The following is a 17117-nucleotide window of genomic DNA, read 5'->3' on the forward strand; positions in this document are numbered from 1 at the left end:
CTCTCTACGCAGCCTTATTGATGCAAGTCTTTCATTAGGAAATTCTGCCTTTCAAGTCTGGTATGTGGGTGCTGCCAAAACCCTTACTAACTTGTATTATATATTGATATTTTTGCTGCTTTTGGTTCTCTCTTGGAAATATGACCTGCCTGAACACACTTCTTTCACTACTTACAAATCAGGGATTTTGCACACAAACAAAATCACTCAGTTGCCTTTATTGCCCCTAATTCACTGAACAAAATCCTTTTGTTAGGGGGTTTATTTCAAAGTTATATCCTCAAATCTTTTTGCTACACTGCCCTTTGCTTTCTATCTTTAGAAGCAAGATTTTGATTCTGACTTATCGGGAGATAACTGGAAATCTATTATTTCTTGTGTGTATTCCTCATCTGTATGGGTTGCTACAATTTAAAGTCTTACATCATATCCATCTATCCAAAGTTAAATTATCTTGGGTTTATCCAAATTTTGATTCAATCTGATAAATGGAATGCTACTCCAGCCCCTTCTGGTTGTGTCCTAAGTTGGCTTTGTTTTGGACAAAAACTTTTTTGCATCAGTCTTATTTTTAGTAATAACATTGAACCTTCTCCTATTACAGCACTCCTGAGTGGGGCCAACTGACATCCCTTGTACAAAAATTCAGATTAATGCACTCAACTATTAGGTGCATTATTCTATTAAATTGGAAGCAGTCTGCCTTGCCCTCTTTTACTAATTGAATTTGTGATCTTATGCAGGACCTTAAACTTGAGAAAATAGAGTACACTAGAAAAGGCTGCACTGGTGGATTTTATGCAGCTTGGCGACCTTTCCTAGATTATTTTGAGGAACTACAGGTCTCTATTTTCATATAACTGACCCTAATTGGGATGCACATATTATATCATGTGAAATTATATCTGTCCCTATGATTGTTATTGATTTTCTTATTATACTCACACAGCTGCCACTGTTTGTCAGTGGTGGAGAGATTGAATGTTTGTGGAAAGGATAGCTTTTTGATGTTTATTACAACTTTGTTTCAGATTTGATTGCAACTAATTAATGTATATCAATTAAGGTATAGGAGTTATCTCTTTGATTAGAGTTACATCATGCAAAAGATATAAATGTTAAAACCAATCACCACAGTTGCACGCTTACTTAATTATAATATCCAATCAGTGTAAAGGTTTGATCATGTTGGCTGACCATTGTTACAAGTTATCCTTGATATCCCAGCTTAAGTCTGCATTTGCAGATTTCAACCACCTCTCCCATGTCCAGATGTCTGATTTTAATGAATTCTCGCAGACTAAGAACCTTTGTTAGATAAACAAATCTATATTCTATGGTTTCCTCCCTTGTAACTAGGCCTTGACGCTTATCTGGGTCGACTTTAATAAAGACCTGTGGTTTCTCTCATAGCAGCTTACGTGTGTTTAAACTTATATGATTATTAACCCTTTCAATGGTATCAAGCTTCTTGAGTGTTATTGGAGCTGGTCTCTTCCAGGCAAGTGGCAAGTATCTCATCACACTCCTGTCTTGTACCTTGTTAGATGATGGATAGGCATTGGGGAGTCACAAGATGAGTTACTTGTCTCAGGATTGCTAGCTTTTTATATGTTCTTGTACTCACAGTATTTATATGGCTAGTCTAGTTCAGTTTCTAGTCAACGGTTTACCACCCCCTCCACCCCCCACCTTTAGGATGTTGATGGTGGGGGATTCAGTGATGGTAATTCTATTGAAATTCTGCCTTGATGTCAAGGGCAGTCACTCTCACCTCATCTCTAGAATTCAGCTGTGCCCTCTGTGTTTGAACCAAGGTTGTAATGAGGTCAGGAATTGTGTGACTTTGGTGGAACAAAAACTGAGCAGGTTATTGCTGAGTAAGTGCCACAGTTAGCACTGTCGATGACCCCTTCCATCGCTGCTATGTTGATCGTTATTGAAAAGTGATTGGAGTACAAGATTAAGGAAGTCTTGCTGCAGTTGTGCAAGGTGTGTTGGGACTACTGTGTATATACAGTTTGGATCTCCAATTTGAGGTATATACATGCCTTAGAGAGGGAGATTAATTCTTGGAATGAAATTATCCCATGAGAAGAAACTAAGTAGAATTGAAACATATAAGATTTTGAGAGTTTAATAGGGTAGAAGTTGCAAGGCTGTTTCCTGTGGCTGGAGGGTCTAGAACTTGGGAGCAAATTCTGGTAACAAGTCAGACATTGTGGATTGAGGTTAGGAAAATTTTCTTTACCCTGAGTCTCGAGCATAGTGTCGAGGAATCATATGATGTACTCCTATTTTTTGTGTTCAAACCTGGATGAGCAGAAATTTCCTCCAGCTAAACATTGTCTTTGGTTCCCGCCACAAACTCTGTTCTCTCACCATTGACTTTTCCTCTCCTGGCAATTGCCCAAGGCTGAACAAGACTGTTTGCAACCTTAATGCTATATTTACCTCTGAGATAAACACCCAAACATATATCTTTGCCTTAACCAAGACCAATTATGTCTACCTCTGTAACGTCACCTTCCCCACCTCGGCTTGTTTGCTGAAACCTTTCTTGTGCCTTCATGACCTTTCATTTTGAATTACCAGCTGGCTGCCTGCATTCAATCTTCCAAACTAGGTTAACCAAAATTCTGTGCTTTTGACCCTAAATCACATTCCCCATTCCAAACCCCCCCCCACCCCCCCAAACAAATAAAAGGTGATGATTTGTCTTGTGTGTCACCTTTATCAGGCCAATCACCATTATATGCCATGCTTGATGTGCAATTCCATTGATCATATGAGAAGTCAATATTAGACACCACGTGTAACAGATGGTTCATGCAATGCCAACCATTTGGCACACCGCAGACTTATTTCTCCCCCACAGTGTTTTAGTGACATGCAGCTTGCTTTTGTGCACGGATTGAGCTGTTCCAAATTATTGATGAGTAGAATTTTTCCCTTCTGGATTATGGCTCCAGGCAAAATCTTATTCCTGCTATCCCGTTTACAGGCATGTGATTGTTCCCAGCACGCTCTAATTCTGCATCTCTGTTTTTTGCTATTTTTGTGGTACGTTTAATTTTAGTTTCTCAGTTTTATGCTTTGTTGATTCAGTGGTTTTGTCCAATGTTACATCAGTGGATTGCTTTCTGTTTTGGAACATTTTTCCCTGTAACCTACTATGTTTCTGTGGACCTCTAGAAATACACCAGGCTAACACTTGCATTGACTCATTACTTCAAAGCTGTCCAAGATGACAAATAAGCTTCAGATCCCATATCCCTAATCAGCAAATGGTGAATTCTATAATTTCTCAACACTTCCTGTGGTACAGAAAAAGTCCCAATTTGTTTTTACATTTATTGCTAAGTTTGGACTTTGTCCTATTTATCACAAATAATGATTGAATCTATTGATCTCAAACTATTTGCTGATTTGTATCTTGCAACGGAAGACCAAACTGTGTGGTAAACATATTTTCAAATCAAATTAGCAAGCTTAGTTATGGCTTCTGTAATAAGAGAACAGTAAAATCCAACAGTTTTAAAATTGTCTCATGCCCTCGGGGATGGGCAACAAGTGCTGGCCCAGCCAGCGATGCGCACATCCCATGGACCAGTAATGAAAAATTTTAAAGCAGAAAATGCTGTAAGTGTGTAGTAACTCTAATCTAAACAATCTAAGGGCAAAGGCTTGGTTAAACATTTAAACTGTAACTCCATCAGAACTAGTATCGACAATAGGCAAGACGGGACAAGTAAAGATGTCAAAAAAATGTTGGGAAATTTTTTAAAAATCAATTAACTTCTTACAGCATACCGCAAACAGTCTGTGAAAGTGTATGAACTTTAAAAGTGACCTGTCTTAGAATTTGCATGTGGAAAGTTGAGACAAAAGTTTTGAAAAGATCGGGAGTATACACAGAGGAAAATGTTTTACGGTTGGAAACCTGTTGGATGAAGGAGGGGAAAATTGAGTTTAAAATTTTTGAGAGGTTTGGCAATGGAAACTCATGAGGGGCTACAAATGGATTTGGAAGGGAAAAAGCAGGATTGCAACTCAAACTTGTTTGAGAGGCAGAGACTGGTGCAGAATATGGAAAAAATGGGAAGACTGTGCTTTCTCCCTGTTTCTTCCTTCCTTTGCATAAGTACTAGTGGGTGAAATGTGCAGTTAGGGAATGGTTAATTTGTGTGGGTTGATTGGCCATGCTAAATCACCCTTTAGTGTCAGGGGATTACCAGGGTGAATATGCAGGGCTGTGTGAATAGGGCCTGGGTGGGATTGTTGTCAGTGCAGGCTCGATGGGCCGAATGGCCACTTCTGCACTGTAGGACTCTATGTTTCTATGAGACCTTGTATAATGAAGCACCTTGTCTGATTGTAGTTGAAAGGAGTTGCAGTTGGAAACTGGAAAGGTAGCCTTCACCTTCAAATGGACATGCTTCTACCGTAACTCCATCTTTTTACATTAACTCCCTTAGTAGCCAAACATCTATCTATCTTGAATATACTCAACAACTGAGCATTCACAGCTCTTGGGGATTGGAAATCCCAAACATTCACAGCCCTTGTGTGAAGAAATTTCTCTTTCACAGTCCTAAATGGCTAACCCCTTATTCTGAGATTCTGACCCTAAGTTCTAGATTCCCCAAACCAGGAGAAACATTTTCTTATCATCATCCAGTCAAGCCCCCTGAAAATTTTATCTACTTCAATTAGATCACTTACTTTGTTTAAATTCCGGGGATATGGGGCTAGTCTACTCAATCTCTCCTCGGAGAACAATCTCCTTAACCCCAGGAAGCAGTTGTTTGAGACTCTACACCCCCTCGAGGGTTAGTTAGCCCTTCCTTCGATGCAGAGATCCAAAGTGCACACAGTGCACCCAGCATGATCTCACCAATGTCACCAAGTTCTGTTCATCCATCAACCCTGTACTTGCTCCCTTAGGTTGGCTTCTGATCTGGCAATGCCTTAATTTTCATATTCTTATCCTTGTGTTAAATACCCAAATAAGTAAAGAGGGGGGGGTGGGGGAGGGAGGATCTCCCTCTTACACCTTCCCAAAGGTATAACTTTGGACTTCTTGCTCCTTATTTTGAAATTGTGTCCCCTGGTTCTTGACTCCCCAACCAGGGGGAACATCCTGCCTGCATCCACCCAGTCTAAGTGGGCAGCACGGTGGCATAGTGGTTAGCACTGCAGCGCCTCAGCGCCAGGGACCCGGGTTTGATTCCCAGCCTTGGGTGACTTGTCAGTGTGGAGTTTGTACGTTCTCTCTCTGTCTGCGTGGATATCCTCCGGGTGCTCCAGTTTCCTCCCAAAATCGAAAGGCGTGCTGGTTAGGTGCATTGGCCATGCTAGATTCTCCCTCCGTGTACCCGAACAGGTGCCAGAGTGTGGCGACCAGGGGATTTTCACCGTAACTTCATTGCAGTATTAATGTAAGCCTACTTGTGACACTAATAAAAAATGAAATAATAAATAATAAGTATCCTGTAGGTTTCAATGAGACCACTCCCACCATACCTTGAAACTGCAGAGAATACAGGCCCAGTGCCCCCAATCTCTCTCTATAGGACAGTCCTGTCATCCCAGAACAAGTCTGGTGGACCCTCACTGTACCCCCACCAAGGCAATAACATCCCTCCCAAGACAAGGGAATCAAAACTGCACCAAGCATTCCAGGTGTGGGCCAACTAAGGCCCTCTACAATTAAACAAGACTCCACAATCCTCAAACTCAAATCATGTGCTAAAGGCCAACATGCCATCAGCCTCCCCAAAGTACTTGATCACCTGCATGCCAGCCACAAGACCATAAGGTAAGGAGCAGAATTAGGCCATTCGGCCCATTGAGTCTGCTCTGCCATTCAATCATGGCTGATATGATTCTCATCCCCATTCTCCTGCCTTCTCACTTGATCGCCTTAGTGATCAACCCCAGAGATTTAATGGTAAGGTCACCTAAGTTTGTTTATTTATTAATAATGTGTGAGGCAGCAGTGCTAACCACTGTGCCACCATGATCAACTAAGTCCCTCTGCACACCCACACTTTCCAATCCCTTGCCATTCAAGATATAATGTGAAGGTCCATTCCTTCTACCAAAGTGGATAATCTCTCATTTTTCCACATTTTGTTCCATCTGCCATGTTTTGTCCACTCACTAAGTCTGTCCAAATTCTTTTCAAACTGCTTTGCATCTTCCTCAAAACACATTCCCACCCAGCTTTATGTCATTTGTGAACTTGGAAATATTACTTTTGGCTCCTGTATACAAATCATTTATATTTATTGTGAACTGGTCGTGCCCAAATACTGATCCCTGACTATTCACAGCTGGCCAATGCGAGATTGTTTTTAAACTACATTAAAAGAGTCATAAAAGCTGATGTTTGTGGTTGAAATGTACACTTCACATTTTTGTAAATGTCTGCGTGTTGGTGGGGTAGGGGGTGGAGAATACATTCAGTGGCTCATATGAAACTTGAGCAATGGATGTGTTGTCTTGTACAGAAGAACCTGCTCCTGCTCCCTTTATTCCATTCCTACTATGCTGCTGACCATCCAACTTTTTAATCTCCAAGCTCCAGGTCCTCTCGTTGTTTTCATCCCACTTCTCAATTTACTGCCCCATCTTCAACCTTTCTTTTCTATGCAATGCTCTTGGATATATTGTTCCCTTCCAATTTCAGGCTAATTTTCCTGTAGCTACATTTTGAACCCCTCCTATCAGATTTCCACTATCTCTCTGGGGCGGAGGGGGAGGAGCGGCCCCAGGCGCTGTGAAGCAGCAATGCTAACCACTGTGCCACCGTGCCGCCCTCCTCTGCCTCTATCCTTTTGTGCATTACCCCCTCCTTTTACCCCATCAGCACTGAAGCGACCCTAATTAAAGACAAAAATAACACCCTCTGATTGTAATCGCTGTGTATTATCCAACCCTTCAGCCCCCTGTAACTTTTGAAAAACCTTCCATTTCCTTTCAGCTCCTTGGCATTGCACTTGTTTCTATATGATTAGATAAATAAGCAAGAAACCAAAACTTTGTTCTCTGCCCCTGTACCTGTCATGTCCTTGGCCATCTCAATTCTCATTTACTTGCTGCCCAACTACATGTGTAGGGTCAACTTCCACACTTATGGTGAAGAAATCTCGCTCTATGTAACTTTGCAACACTTTGCTCAACCTCTTCATTTTCAGACTATTTGTCTGGTATCCCAACATGGAGGAGCTATCATTTTCCCATTAAAACTTTGGAAAAGCTGAAGGCACTGTCTTTAGCCCCACCAGCCATTTGTCACAAATTGCTTTCCCTCCCAATACATAGTTTTAGGCTGGACCGAACTAACTGCAATCTCGGCATCCTATTGGATGCTTCTGACCTGATATCCTCTTTATCACAAAGAATAAAACTGCAAGTACAGAAATCTGAAATGAAGCAAAACCACAGTTTATACAGTAGCTAATCCATCACAAAGACTATCTTTGTCTACCTCTGTATCATCACCTTGGACTCTCCTCAGTCCATCTGCTGATAAAACACTCATCTGTAGGTGTGGGACAATGTCTCATAACTGGCCTTCCATTCTCAGTAAGCTACAGCTATCCATATCCTGCTCCACTCACACCCCCTCCCCCATCTTTGTTAACTTGTATTCGCTCCTGATAATGCCCCAATTTAATTTCATGTTCAAATTTCTTGGTTTACCCCTGCCCCATGTCCAGCATATGCTACTCATAGAATCCCTACAGTGCACAAGAACTCCATTTGGCCCATCGACCCTGTACCAACCACAATCCCACCTAGGCCCTATTCCCGTAACCCCACTTATTTACCCTGCTAATCCCCCTGACACAAGGGGCAATTTAGCATGGCCAATCCACCTAACCCGCACATGCTTGGACTGTGGGAGGAAACCAGAGCACCCGCAGGAAACCCACGCAGACACGGGGAGAATGTGCAAACTCCACACAGACAATGACCCGAGCTGCAATTGAACCTGGGTCCCTGGTGCTGTGAAGCAGCAATGCTAACCACTGTGCCACCGTGCTGCCCTCCTCTGCCTCTATCCTTTTGTGCATTACCCCCTCCTTTTACCCCATCAGTTGGCTGCCAAGCTTTCAGCTATCTAGGTCTCATATTCTGGAATTCCCTCTCAACCTTGTAAACCCACCTCAAAACTTACCTCTTCGAATTTTTTGTCCCCCTTACTGCCACTACTACTACTTGCATCCGTTTCTGTTTAATTTATATATATATCTCAAGTGTCATTTTTTTTCTATGTTAAAGGTGCTATATAATTTCAACCGTTTTAATTGAGTAATATGTTTTGAAATTTTCTTCACATTGTAGTTATATTGTGTATTTTTGCAGATAGTTGGAATATTTGGGTATGGTGGGTTAAAAAGGCAAAGGCAACAGATGAGAACCTCGTATGATAAATCTTGATTGAAATTGTTTTGCTATAAGGTGGTAAGCAAACTGCCCTCGGCCAGTTCACAAATTGGAGCTCCCTGTTTGAGTACTCCGATGGTCGCCATCGGGAAATAGGCAGGATCGTTAGTCTCTTATAGGGGGAGGAGCGGCCCCAGGCGATTTGTTTTTCTTAAGTTTTTTTGTCAAAAGTCAGTTTTGTTTTCCATCCAGTGACTTACAGCTTGTCCGCCTCCCCCACACATGGGCGTGTTGCTGCTGTCTTCCAATTGACCATGAGAAATGCCACTCCTCCTGCCCTGCTGAATGGTCAATAATGACAGACTGCTGTAGAGCCGCCAATCGGCGACAGTGCCTGCTGATTGACTTTACAGTGGGTGTTTATACCAAACATGCGCTGTGCGTGCCTCAGTCATAGCTCTGCAGCTGCTGAGAAGACGGAACGGGAAATAAGATTATATTTTGCCTTTTAGAGATACTTGAGTAACGTCAAAATGAGAGTCGCGAACGCAAGAACAAAACCCACAGGCAGGTCGGTGAGGGAATGTCTGCTCTGCAGTAATTGTGAAAAGGTATAGTATGCAGTCGAGAGTCTTATCTGATCCGTTGAAAAGTGAGTTTTTAACGCTTTGGGTTTAGGATTATACTAAACGAATAATGCTACTATGTTAACGTAAATAGAGGATTGGCTAACTAACAAAACAGAGAATTGAGATAACTGGGTCATTTTCCGATTGACAAGCTAGCTAGTGGGCTGCCATAGGGATCACTGCTGGGGCTTCCAACTATTTACTATCTAATTGCTCATAGGGAGAGCCGGTGAAGTATGTTTTGATGGGCCAAATGGCTGCCTTCAATGCTATTAGAACTGTGATTCAATGCAGATACTATTCGTAAACTAATATCTTTATACCATAGTGTTATGCTCAACAAAATAATGCTTTTAACATTGCTTGAGTGTCATAAAACTTGGCTGCCAGTGGTGGATTGAAGAGAAGGAAGAAGCAAGAGTCTGAGGCATGAAGATCGATAGGATTATATTGGAGAGGGGGGATGATAAGTTTGAGACACTGGAAGGCTAGCAGCCTATGTAGGTTGGTGAGTGCAGTGGTAATGGGTGGCTGGGACTTGTATGGAATAGAAATTAAGCAGGAGAATTTTGGGTGGGCTGACATTCAGGGAAGATGGAAGGCTGTTCAGAAGAGTATTGGAAATGTTGAGTTTGAAGGTGACAAAGGCAGATAAGCTGAGGTGAAAAGGTGGAGTTAGGTGGTCTTTGTCACGGAGAGGTTACATAGGATCGTTATTTAATATATTTGACATTTGGAGAATTTTTAAAACATCTGATTTATTTATATTTTAACATTATGCAGAACAGTGATAGCTCCTCAAACTCATATGGGATCTGTACTTCAGTGATGGTTCAAATTTCAGCATGTCCTAGAGATGTTTGCTCCTCTCGGTGATCAGCCCTGCTGCCTCACAGCACCAGGAACCCAGGTTCAATTCCAGCTGTCTGTGTGGAGTTAGCACGTTCTCCCCATGTCTGCGTGGGTTTCCTCCCACTGCCCAAAGATGTGCAGGGTTAGGTGGATTGGCCGTGATAAAGGCGCAGAGTTACAGGAATAGGGCAGGGGAGTGGGCTTGGGTAAGATGCTCTTTCAGAGAGTCGGTACAACTTGATGGGCTGAATGGCCGCCTTCTGCACTGTTTGTTATCATACCTGTGATGCAACTATTCTACAAGCTTTGCAATTTCTAATACTAGTATAGGTGTTTCTCCTTTCAAGTCTTTCCATATGATATTTGTTTCATCAAGTAACATTTAACTCTGAATATCTGTAGTTCAAAACTTTTATGGTTGACAGAACATGCTATTTCAGTAATGTATAAACGTATTGGTATGTTAGATGTTTGACTTATGAGGCAATAGGGAATTGAAAGAAGACCTCTGTGACCTCTGAAGGTCCAAGACCCACCAGAAGAAGCCATTTTTGTAGCTTTCTTTACTGATGCGCCCAGCCTTCCTGCATGGAGCAGCTAAGCAGTTTTCAATCATTACGTTAGGTTGCACAGGCCAGTTTCAAAGTCTTGGATATTTTTGGTTCCTGCTTTCCACTCACCTTCATCGATCTCATCCTCTGCAGTTTCTCCACTATCGCTTCCTCAACCCACTAATTCATAGAAACATAGGAACTAGAAGCAGGAGTAGGTCATTCGGCCTTCGAGCCTGCTTCGCCATTCATTTTGATCATGGCTGGTCGTCGAATTCAATATCCTAATTCCCCCCCCCCCATGTTCCTTGATCCCTTTAATCCCTAGAGCTATATCTAATTTCTTCTTGAAATCGGCCCTCAACGACTTTCTGTTGTAGTGAATTCAAAAGGTAAAAGTTTATTTATTAGTCACAAGGAAGGATTACTGCAATGAGGTGACTGTGAAATTCCCCTAGTTGCCACAGTCCAGCACCTGTTCAGGTCAATGCACCTAACCGCACATTCACCACCCTCTGGGTGAAGAAATTTCTCCTCGCCTCAATCTTAAAATGTTTACCCCTGATCCTCAAACTATGACCTTAGTTCCGGACTCCCCCACCATTGGGAACATTCTTTCTGAATCTACTCTGTCTAACTCTGTTAAAATTTTATCAGCTTCTATGAGATCCCTCACTCTTCTAAACTCCAGTGAATATAATCCTAACCGACTTAGTCTCTCCTCATATGACAGACCTGCCATTCCAGGAATCAGCCTGGTAAACCTTCGCTGTACTCCCTCCAGCAAGGACATCCTTTCTCAGATAAGGATACCAAACTGCACACACTACTTCAGGTGTGGCCTCACCAATGCCCTATACAATGGCAGCAAAACATCCTATCCCTATACTCAAATCCTCTCACTATGAAGGCCAACATACCATTTGCCTTTACTGTACCAGCGTGCTTACTTTCAGCGAGGACGCACGAGGACACTGAGGTCTCGCTGAGTATTCACTTCTCTCAATTTACACCCATTCAAGTAATAATCTGTCTTCCTATTCTTGCTACCAAAGTGGATAACCATTTATCCATTTAATGGATACTTATCCACATTGTACTGCATCTGCCATGCTTATGCCCATACACCGCCTGTCCAAATCACACTGAAGCATCTCTGCATCCTCCTCACAGCTCACCCTCCCACCCAACTTTGTATCATTTGCAAATTTGGAGATAATACATTCCGTTCCCACTTCCAAATCATTAATATATAATATGGACAGTTGGGGTCCTAGCATAGATCCCTGAGGAACCCCATTAGTCGCTGACTGTCAATCAGAAAAAGACCCATATATGCCTACACTTTGCTTCCTATCTGCTAACCAGCTTTTTATCCATCTCAAGACATTACCTGCAATCCCATGTGCTTTAACTTTGCTTGTAGGCTGTTACGTGAGATCTTGTGGAAAGCCTTCTGAAAGTCTAAATAAGTCACATCCACTGGTTCTCCTTGGTCAACTTCACTCGTTACATCCTCAAAGAATTCCAATAGATTCGTCAAGCATGATTTCCCTTCAGTAAATCCATGCTAACTTTGATTATACCACTGCCTTCCAAATGCTGAGTTATGAAATCCTTGATAATGGATTCTAGCAACTTCCCCAGTACCAATGTCAGGCTCACTGGTCTATAGTTCCCTGTTTTCTCTCTACCTCTCTTTGAATAATGAGCTTTACATTAGCTACCCTCCAATCTGTGGGAACCAGTCCAGAGACAATAACCACCAATGGATATACTATTTTCAGGGCCACTTCTTTAAGGCCTCTGAGATGAAGATTATCTGGTCTTGGAGGTTTATTTGCCTTCAATCCCATCAATTTCCCCTGAATCATTTCTGGAGTTCACCTTTTCGTTCTTTAAATGCGTGCCATTGCCTATCCACTGTATTTCCTTTCAATAATGTTTCCCAGTCCATCACGGCCAATTCATGCCATCATAGTTACCTTTATTGAGATTCAGGACCCTGGTCTCAGAATCAGCTACATCACTATCCACCTTGACACAGAATTCTACCATATTATGGTCACTTGTCTCCAAGGGTTCTCTTACAACTAGATTGCTAACTAATCCTTTCTCATTGCACAACATCCAGTCCAAGATGTCCTGTTCCCTTGTTGATGCTCCAACTGATACTTCCCAAAGTCAGAAATTACATGTTATTTTATTGTCTATGACTGACTCTACCTGTCCTTCCCCAAGCTCTTAACCACTTCTGTTCTTCCAATGTTTGGTTCTAATTTCTCGAGAATATCTTGGTTCTGCTCATACCTGTTGTTGTACATTGATCTGCTGTAATCATTGTAATGGTGTTTTCTCAATGGTGTTAGGTAAAATAAAGGAATGAATGGTGTATGGTTCTAAGGTGGGGTTCCCATGTAATGGCTATACTGCAGCCACTGTGCTTCAGTGATGAAGGAAGTCAATATTGAGTCCCGCTGTGATTGCAAGCAAGAAAACTGCTTTGGCCTGAATGGTGTTGGAGCTTCTTGAATGGTGGTGTGATGATGGATACTGTATTGCACACCTGAATGGGTGATATAATGGTTAGCGCTGCTGCCTCACAGCACCAGGGACCCGGTTCAGTTTCTGGCTTCGGTCACTGTCTATGCAGAGTCTGCACGTTCTCCATGTGTTTGCATGGGTTTCCTCTGGGTTCCGGTTTCCTCCCACAGTCTGAAAGATGTGCTGGTTAGGTGCATTGGCCAAGCTAAATTCACCCTCCATGTACCCGAACAGTAACTTCATTGCAGTGTTAATGTAAGTCTACTTGTGACACTAATAAATAAACTTTAAACTTTAGAATTAAGCCTTGTTGATGGAAGCTTGAGGATTCAGGAAGTGTTTTTGCTGGCCTGAGTGGCTAGCAGTTGACCGACTCTTATGGCTATTGTTTAGAGATGGCTGGCCCAGCATTCCTTCTTTATATAATATAATAAGGGTTCACCTCCAAGCTTTCGCTAACGAGGAAAAAGTTTACATTTTTGCATAATACAAGTGGATCTCTAGTAACACTGCCTGTGTTAAGTTAGAGGATACACCCATTTACAGTATGACAGCATTGTACCATTTAAGTGGTACTTGTGAAAGTGGGAAGCGATGGTCTTTTACACAATTGTTTCGCAGGTTCTGGGGCCTCGGAGTTCGTTTCCATAGGCAATATCCTCTGAGCCACAGCAAGAAGAAAACTCATGCGTGTGTGTGTCATGAGGACTTGGAATCGATCTCAGGGCTGTCCTGCCTGAGACTGTGCTTTATCATTGGTACTGTTGCTTTGGAGGAGGAGGAACTCAAGACCACAATTGCTCATGGGGTTGCGACTCTCAGATTTGGGAACCTATAGTTTAGATAAATTAATCCATTATCATCATACATCACTAATACAGTGTGGGGAAATGTATTAAGAAGGACCACAGAAAAGACATGTATGAACCATGTGCGGTCCTCGGGCCACGTAGTGAATGCCAGTGCTGTACACACTATAGCCATGTTCCAGTGATGTAGGTAGTAGGTAAGCTGCTGTTCAAGTGGGCTTTGTCCTGGATGGTGTTGAGCTTCTTGATTGTTGTTGGATCCAGACAAGTTAGGAGTGTCTAATCTCATTCCTGAAAATATCTTATAGGTGATGGAGAGGTTTGGGGAGTTGGGTGTTGAGCTATTCATCACAGAATATTCAGGCTCTGACTTGCTCTAATATCCGGGGGTTTATGTGTCTTGTACAGTTGAGTTTTGTGTAAGATTCAAGACTTGATAGACTACTATTACACACGTGTGAATAATTTACAATTAAAAGGCTTTTGAGAACTCTAGTTATAATTGAATATTAGTTCAATTTTATATACCGGACACAATTTTACTAATGTAATCTCTGTGCTACCAGCTTGAGCAGTATTTGGGTGATCCAGAATAACTGAGTGAGCCAACTCATGCATTGTCAAACATGAGCAAGGATTACATGATTCTAAGAGGATGTCCACTGAACATTTAAACCATCTTACCCTGCCGACAGGCTGAGGGTGCATTAGTTCATGTTGTAAATGCAATGGAGATCTTGCAGTCTGCCACAGAAAAATGCCTTGCACAGAAACAGGAGTCGTCCATTCAGCCCTCTAGTTTATTCTGCTAATTGGTCCGATTATGGTTTATCTGTTTCTTAATTCCAATTATTGCCACTTGATCCCTTAATGCACTTGTCCAATTTTTAAAAAAACTGTGAGCCTTGGAAAATTTCCCATCACAGGGTCTAAAAGTTAGCAGCCATCAGTTGAATGAATGTATTAGCAGTTCACAATCAAAATTTCCCTTAATGACACATCATTACACAATAAATAAATTGTTAAATATCACTGCAAATTCCATGACTGCGGGGACCAGCTTGAAGCCTGAGGAGATGTGCAGAAACTGTTTTTCACAAAAGGGCAGACACCTCAAGGAGACGATGATGGTGGTGTATCTCTGCAGATTTTAATTGCTTTTCATTATACTTTGTTAAAGGTGATTTATTTAAAATCTTCCAAGGCGCTTTGCCAGAGCCATATTCAGACAAAAATAGATGTCAAGATAAAGGAAGAGATATCATAGAATGAAACAACATGGGAGGAACCCGTCTGGCTCACCATCGTGCTTGTGTCAGCTCTTGAAAGAATTTCAGTAGTCCCATTCCATTTCTGCTTCCTGCAGCCTTGTAAATTGTTCCTTTTCAGATATATACCCAGTTCCCTTTTGAAAGTTATTATTGAGTCTACTTGTAGCTGTCCACTTGTTTTTGGAAATGGGATTAAGCGCAAGATTATTCTATATATTTCTTTGTAAGATTTTGCATTTATAGAAACAAGAATGGGCTGCTCAGCCTATCTAGCCTGCTCTGTAATTTGTCAGTCATGGCAGCGCTTATTTTTTTTGACGCAGATCCCTGTTTTTCTTTTTCATCTATCACTGATTCCCAACTAACCTTCACTTTTTTTCCACACAGTTTAATGCAGATGGCTTTAAACAATGAAGCGCGTTAACATTTGTTGTGAGGAAGATATTAAGTTATTAGGCCTTTTCACTTAAATGCTAACAAATTGAAGGTTTTAGCTACATGGATGGATTGGAGAAGCTGAGTTTGTACTCCTTGGAGAAGGGAAGGTTGAAAGATTTGATAGAGATGTTCAAAAACATGAGGGGTTTAGATAGAGCACATAAGCAGAAACTGTTCCCTTTGGTAGAGGGCTTGAAAACCAGAGGATACAGATTTAAGGTGATTGGCAGAAGAATCAACCGCTACAATTTATTTTATGCAGCAAGAAGTTAGGATATGAATGCACTATCTGGTGGCAAATTCAGTCATTTGCAAGGCTGTGGGGAGAGTGGGACAAGCAGATTTACTCTTGCCGAGTTGACATGACCTCCTGTGCTGTAAACTATTCTATCATTCTATAAATGTGTAAACCTTTATGTTACTTGTGTAGGGTTGGTGCCAATGTCTTTCTTTGTAAATAATATAAATTGTTACTCTGCAGGAATGAAGTATTAATCAATTATTGCCGCCTTTGTTATGTTATTAGCCCCAGTTTTCTAGCATTTTGCTATCATGTAGTGTTTACAGGTGTATTAAGGTTTTGCTAAAGTTACTTGCTACAGTTAACAGATGTTGAACTACTTGCCATATTTTTGAGTACCTGTAGTTATAGTTTAACGGATGCGGGGTATCTCAACCAATCATGAAACAAGGAGCAGGAAGAACAAAACAAGGCCGTCTCTAACTCTGTTGTTGATGCAGTAGTTGCAGAACTGTATGTTCTTGGCACCACACCAACTAATATATTGGCGCAGTGCCACAGTCAAGAAGTGGAAATGCTTTTTTAAAATCGTGCAATCTCATTTAAATAAACTTCACTTCAGCTTTGTATTGTATATTGATTTGTCCATGTCCTTTTTTGTGGTGAGTTGTAGAAAAGCTGCTGTGAAATTGTCTTGCTTCAGTGGGTTTTAATCTCGCGCTAGGAAACTGCTTGAACAATGTGTTCTAGGCAGTGAGCCAAGTAGCTAAAGGACATTCAGCCTACAGCAAGTCCAGTGTTCATTTCAGAGACATTGTAGAGTTATCAAAAACAAACTGATGTCACTAATCTGTTTTTGATACTGTTTGTAAAAAACCTGTTTTCTGTTGCCCACTAAGTGGATAAATCTAGGACAAATTATTGTTGCTCTATTATTAGCTCCGATTAAATCAGAGAACAAAATGTAAATAGTGTTATCCTCCTCTACAGGAAATGGGAGTGAGAATCCCCCGGCCTTTGGGGCAAGGACCAAGTGAATTCATCCCTGAAAAAGAAGTATGTATGTTTCTCTAGCATTTGTGTCTCCAGTTTTTAAACTCAACTGCTGTTAACTTAGGAAAGTGCAGTATGGATTCAGTCTGGCATTACCAGTGGTGTTAAATGCATGGGCTATTTGCAAGTATGCAGTGCAATAACGTTTCAAGATTTGGCAAGACATCTTTATCGAATACATTGTAATATTCCTATTGCCGATTATTTGAATGTCTTAACTATTTGGACCTATAGTCCCTTTATTTTCCCCCCCTCTATAGGAAGCAGAGAAAAATATCTTCCTAATTAATGTACGTTGTACCGTATTGAACTTTTCCCACAATGACCCACTG

At 41.5% G+C, this 17117-nt stretch overlaps 1 protein-coding gene across 11 annotated transcripts in view; it reads left to right on the plus strand.

The window, feature by feature from the left end:
* The window catches only part of sesn1 (sestrin 1), an 87695-nt gene that overhangs the window by 58547 nt on the left and 12031 nt on the right, over window positions 1–17117 (plus strand). For 4 of the 11 annotated variants that reach the window (XM_078212371.1, XM_078212373.1, XM_078212374.1 and 1 more), the window contains exon 2: window positions 16723–16788. In XM_078212371.1, the coding sequence (XP_078068497.1) occupies window positions 16723–16788 (66 nt within the window). Of the gene's footprint in view, window positions 1–8650; window positions 9050–16722; window positions 16789–17117 lie in introns of those variants that run through there. The other 7 variants (XM_078212375.1, XM_078212377.1, XM_078212376.1 and 4 more) reach the window with 7 other exon arrangements.

This window comes from Mustelus asterias, chromosome 5, assembly GCF_964213995.1.
Source record: "Mustelus asterias chromosome 5, sMusAst1.hap1.1, whole genome shotgun sequence".
Lineage (NCBI taxonomy): Eukaryota > Metazoa > Chordata > Chondrichthyes > Carcharhiniformes > Triakidae > Mustelus > Mustelus asterias.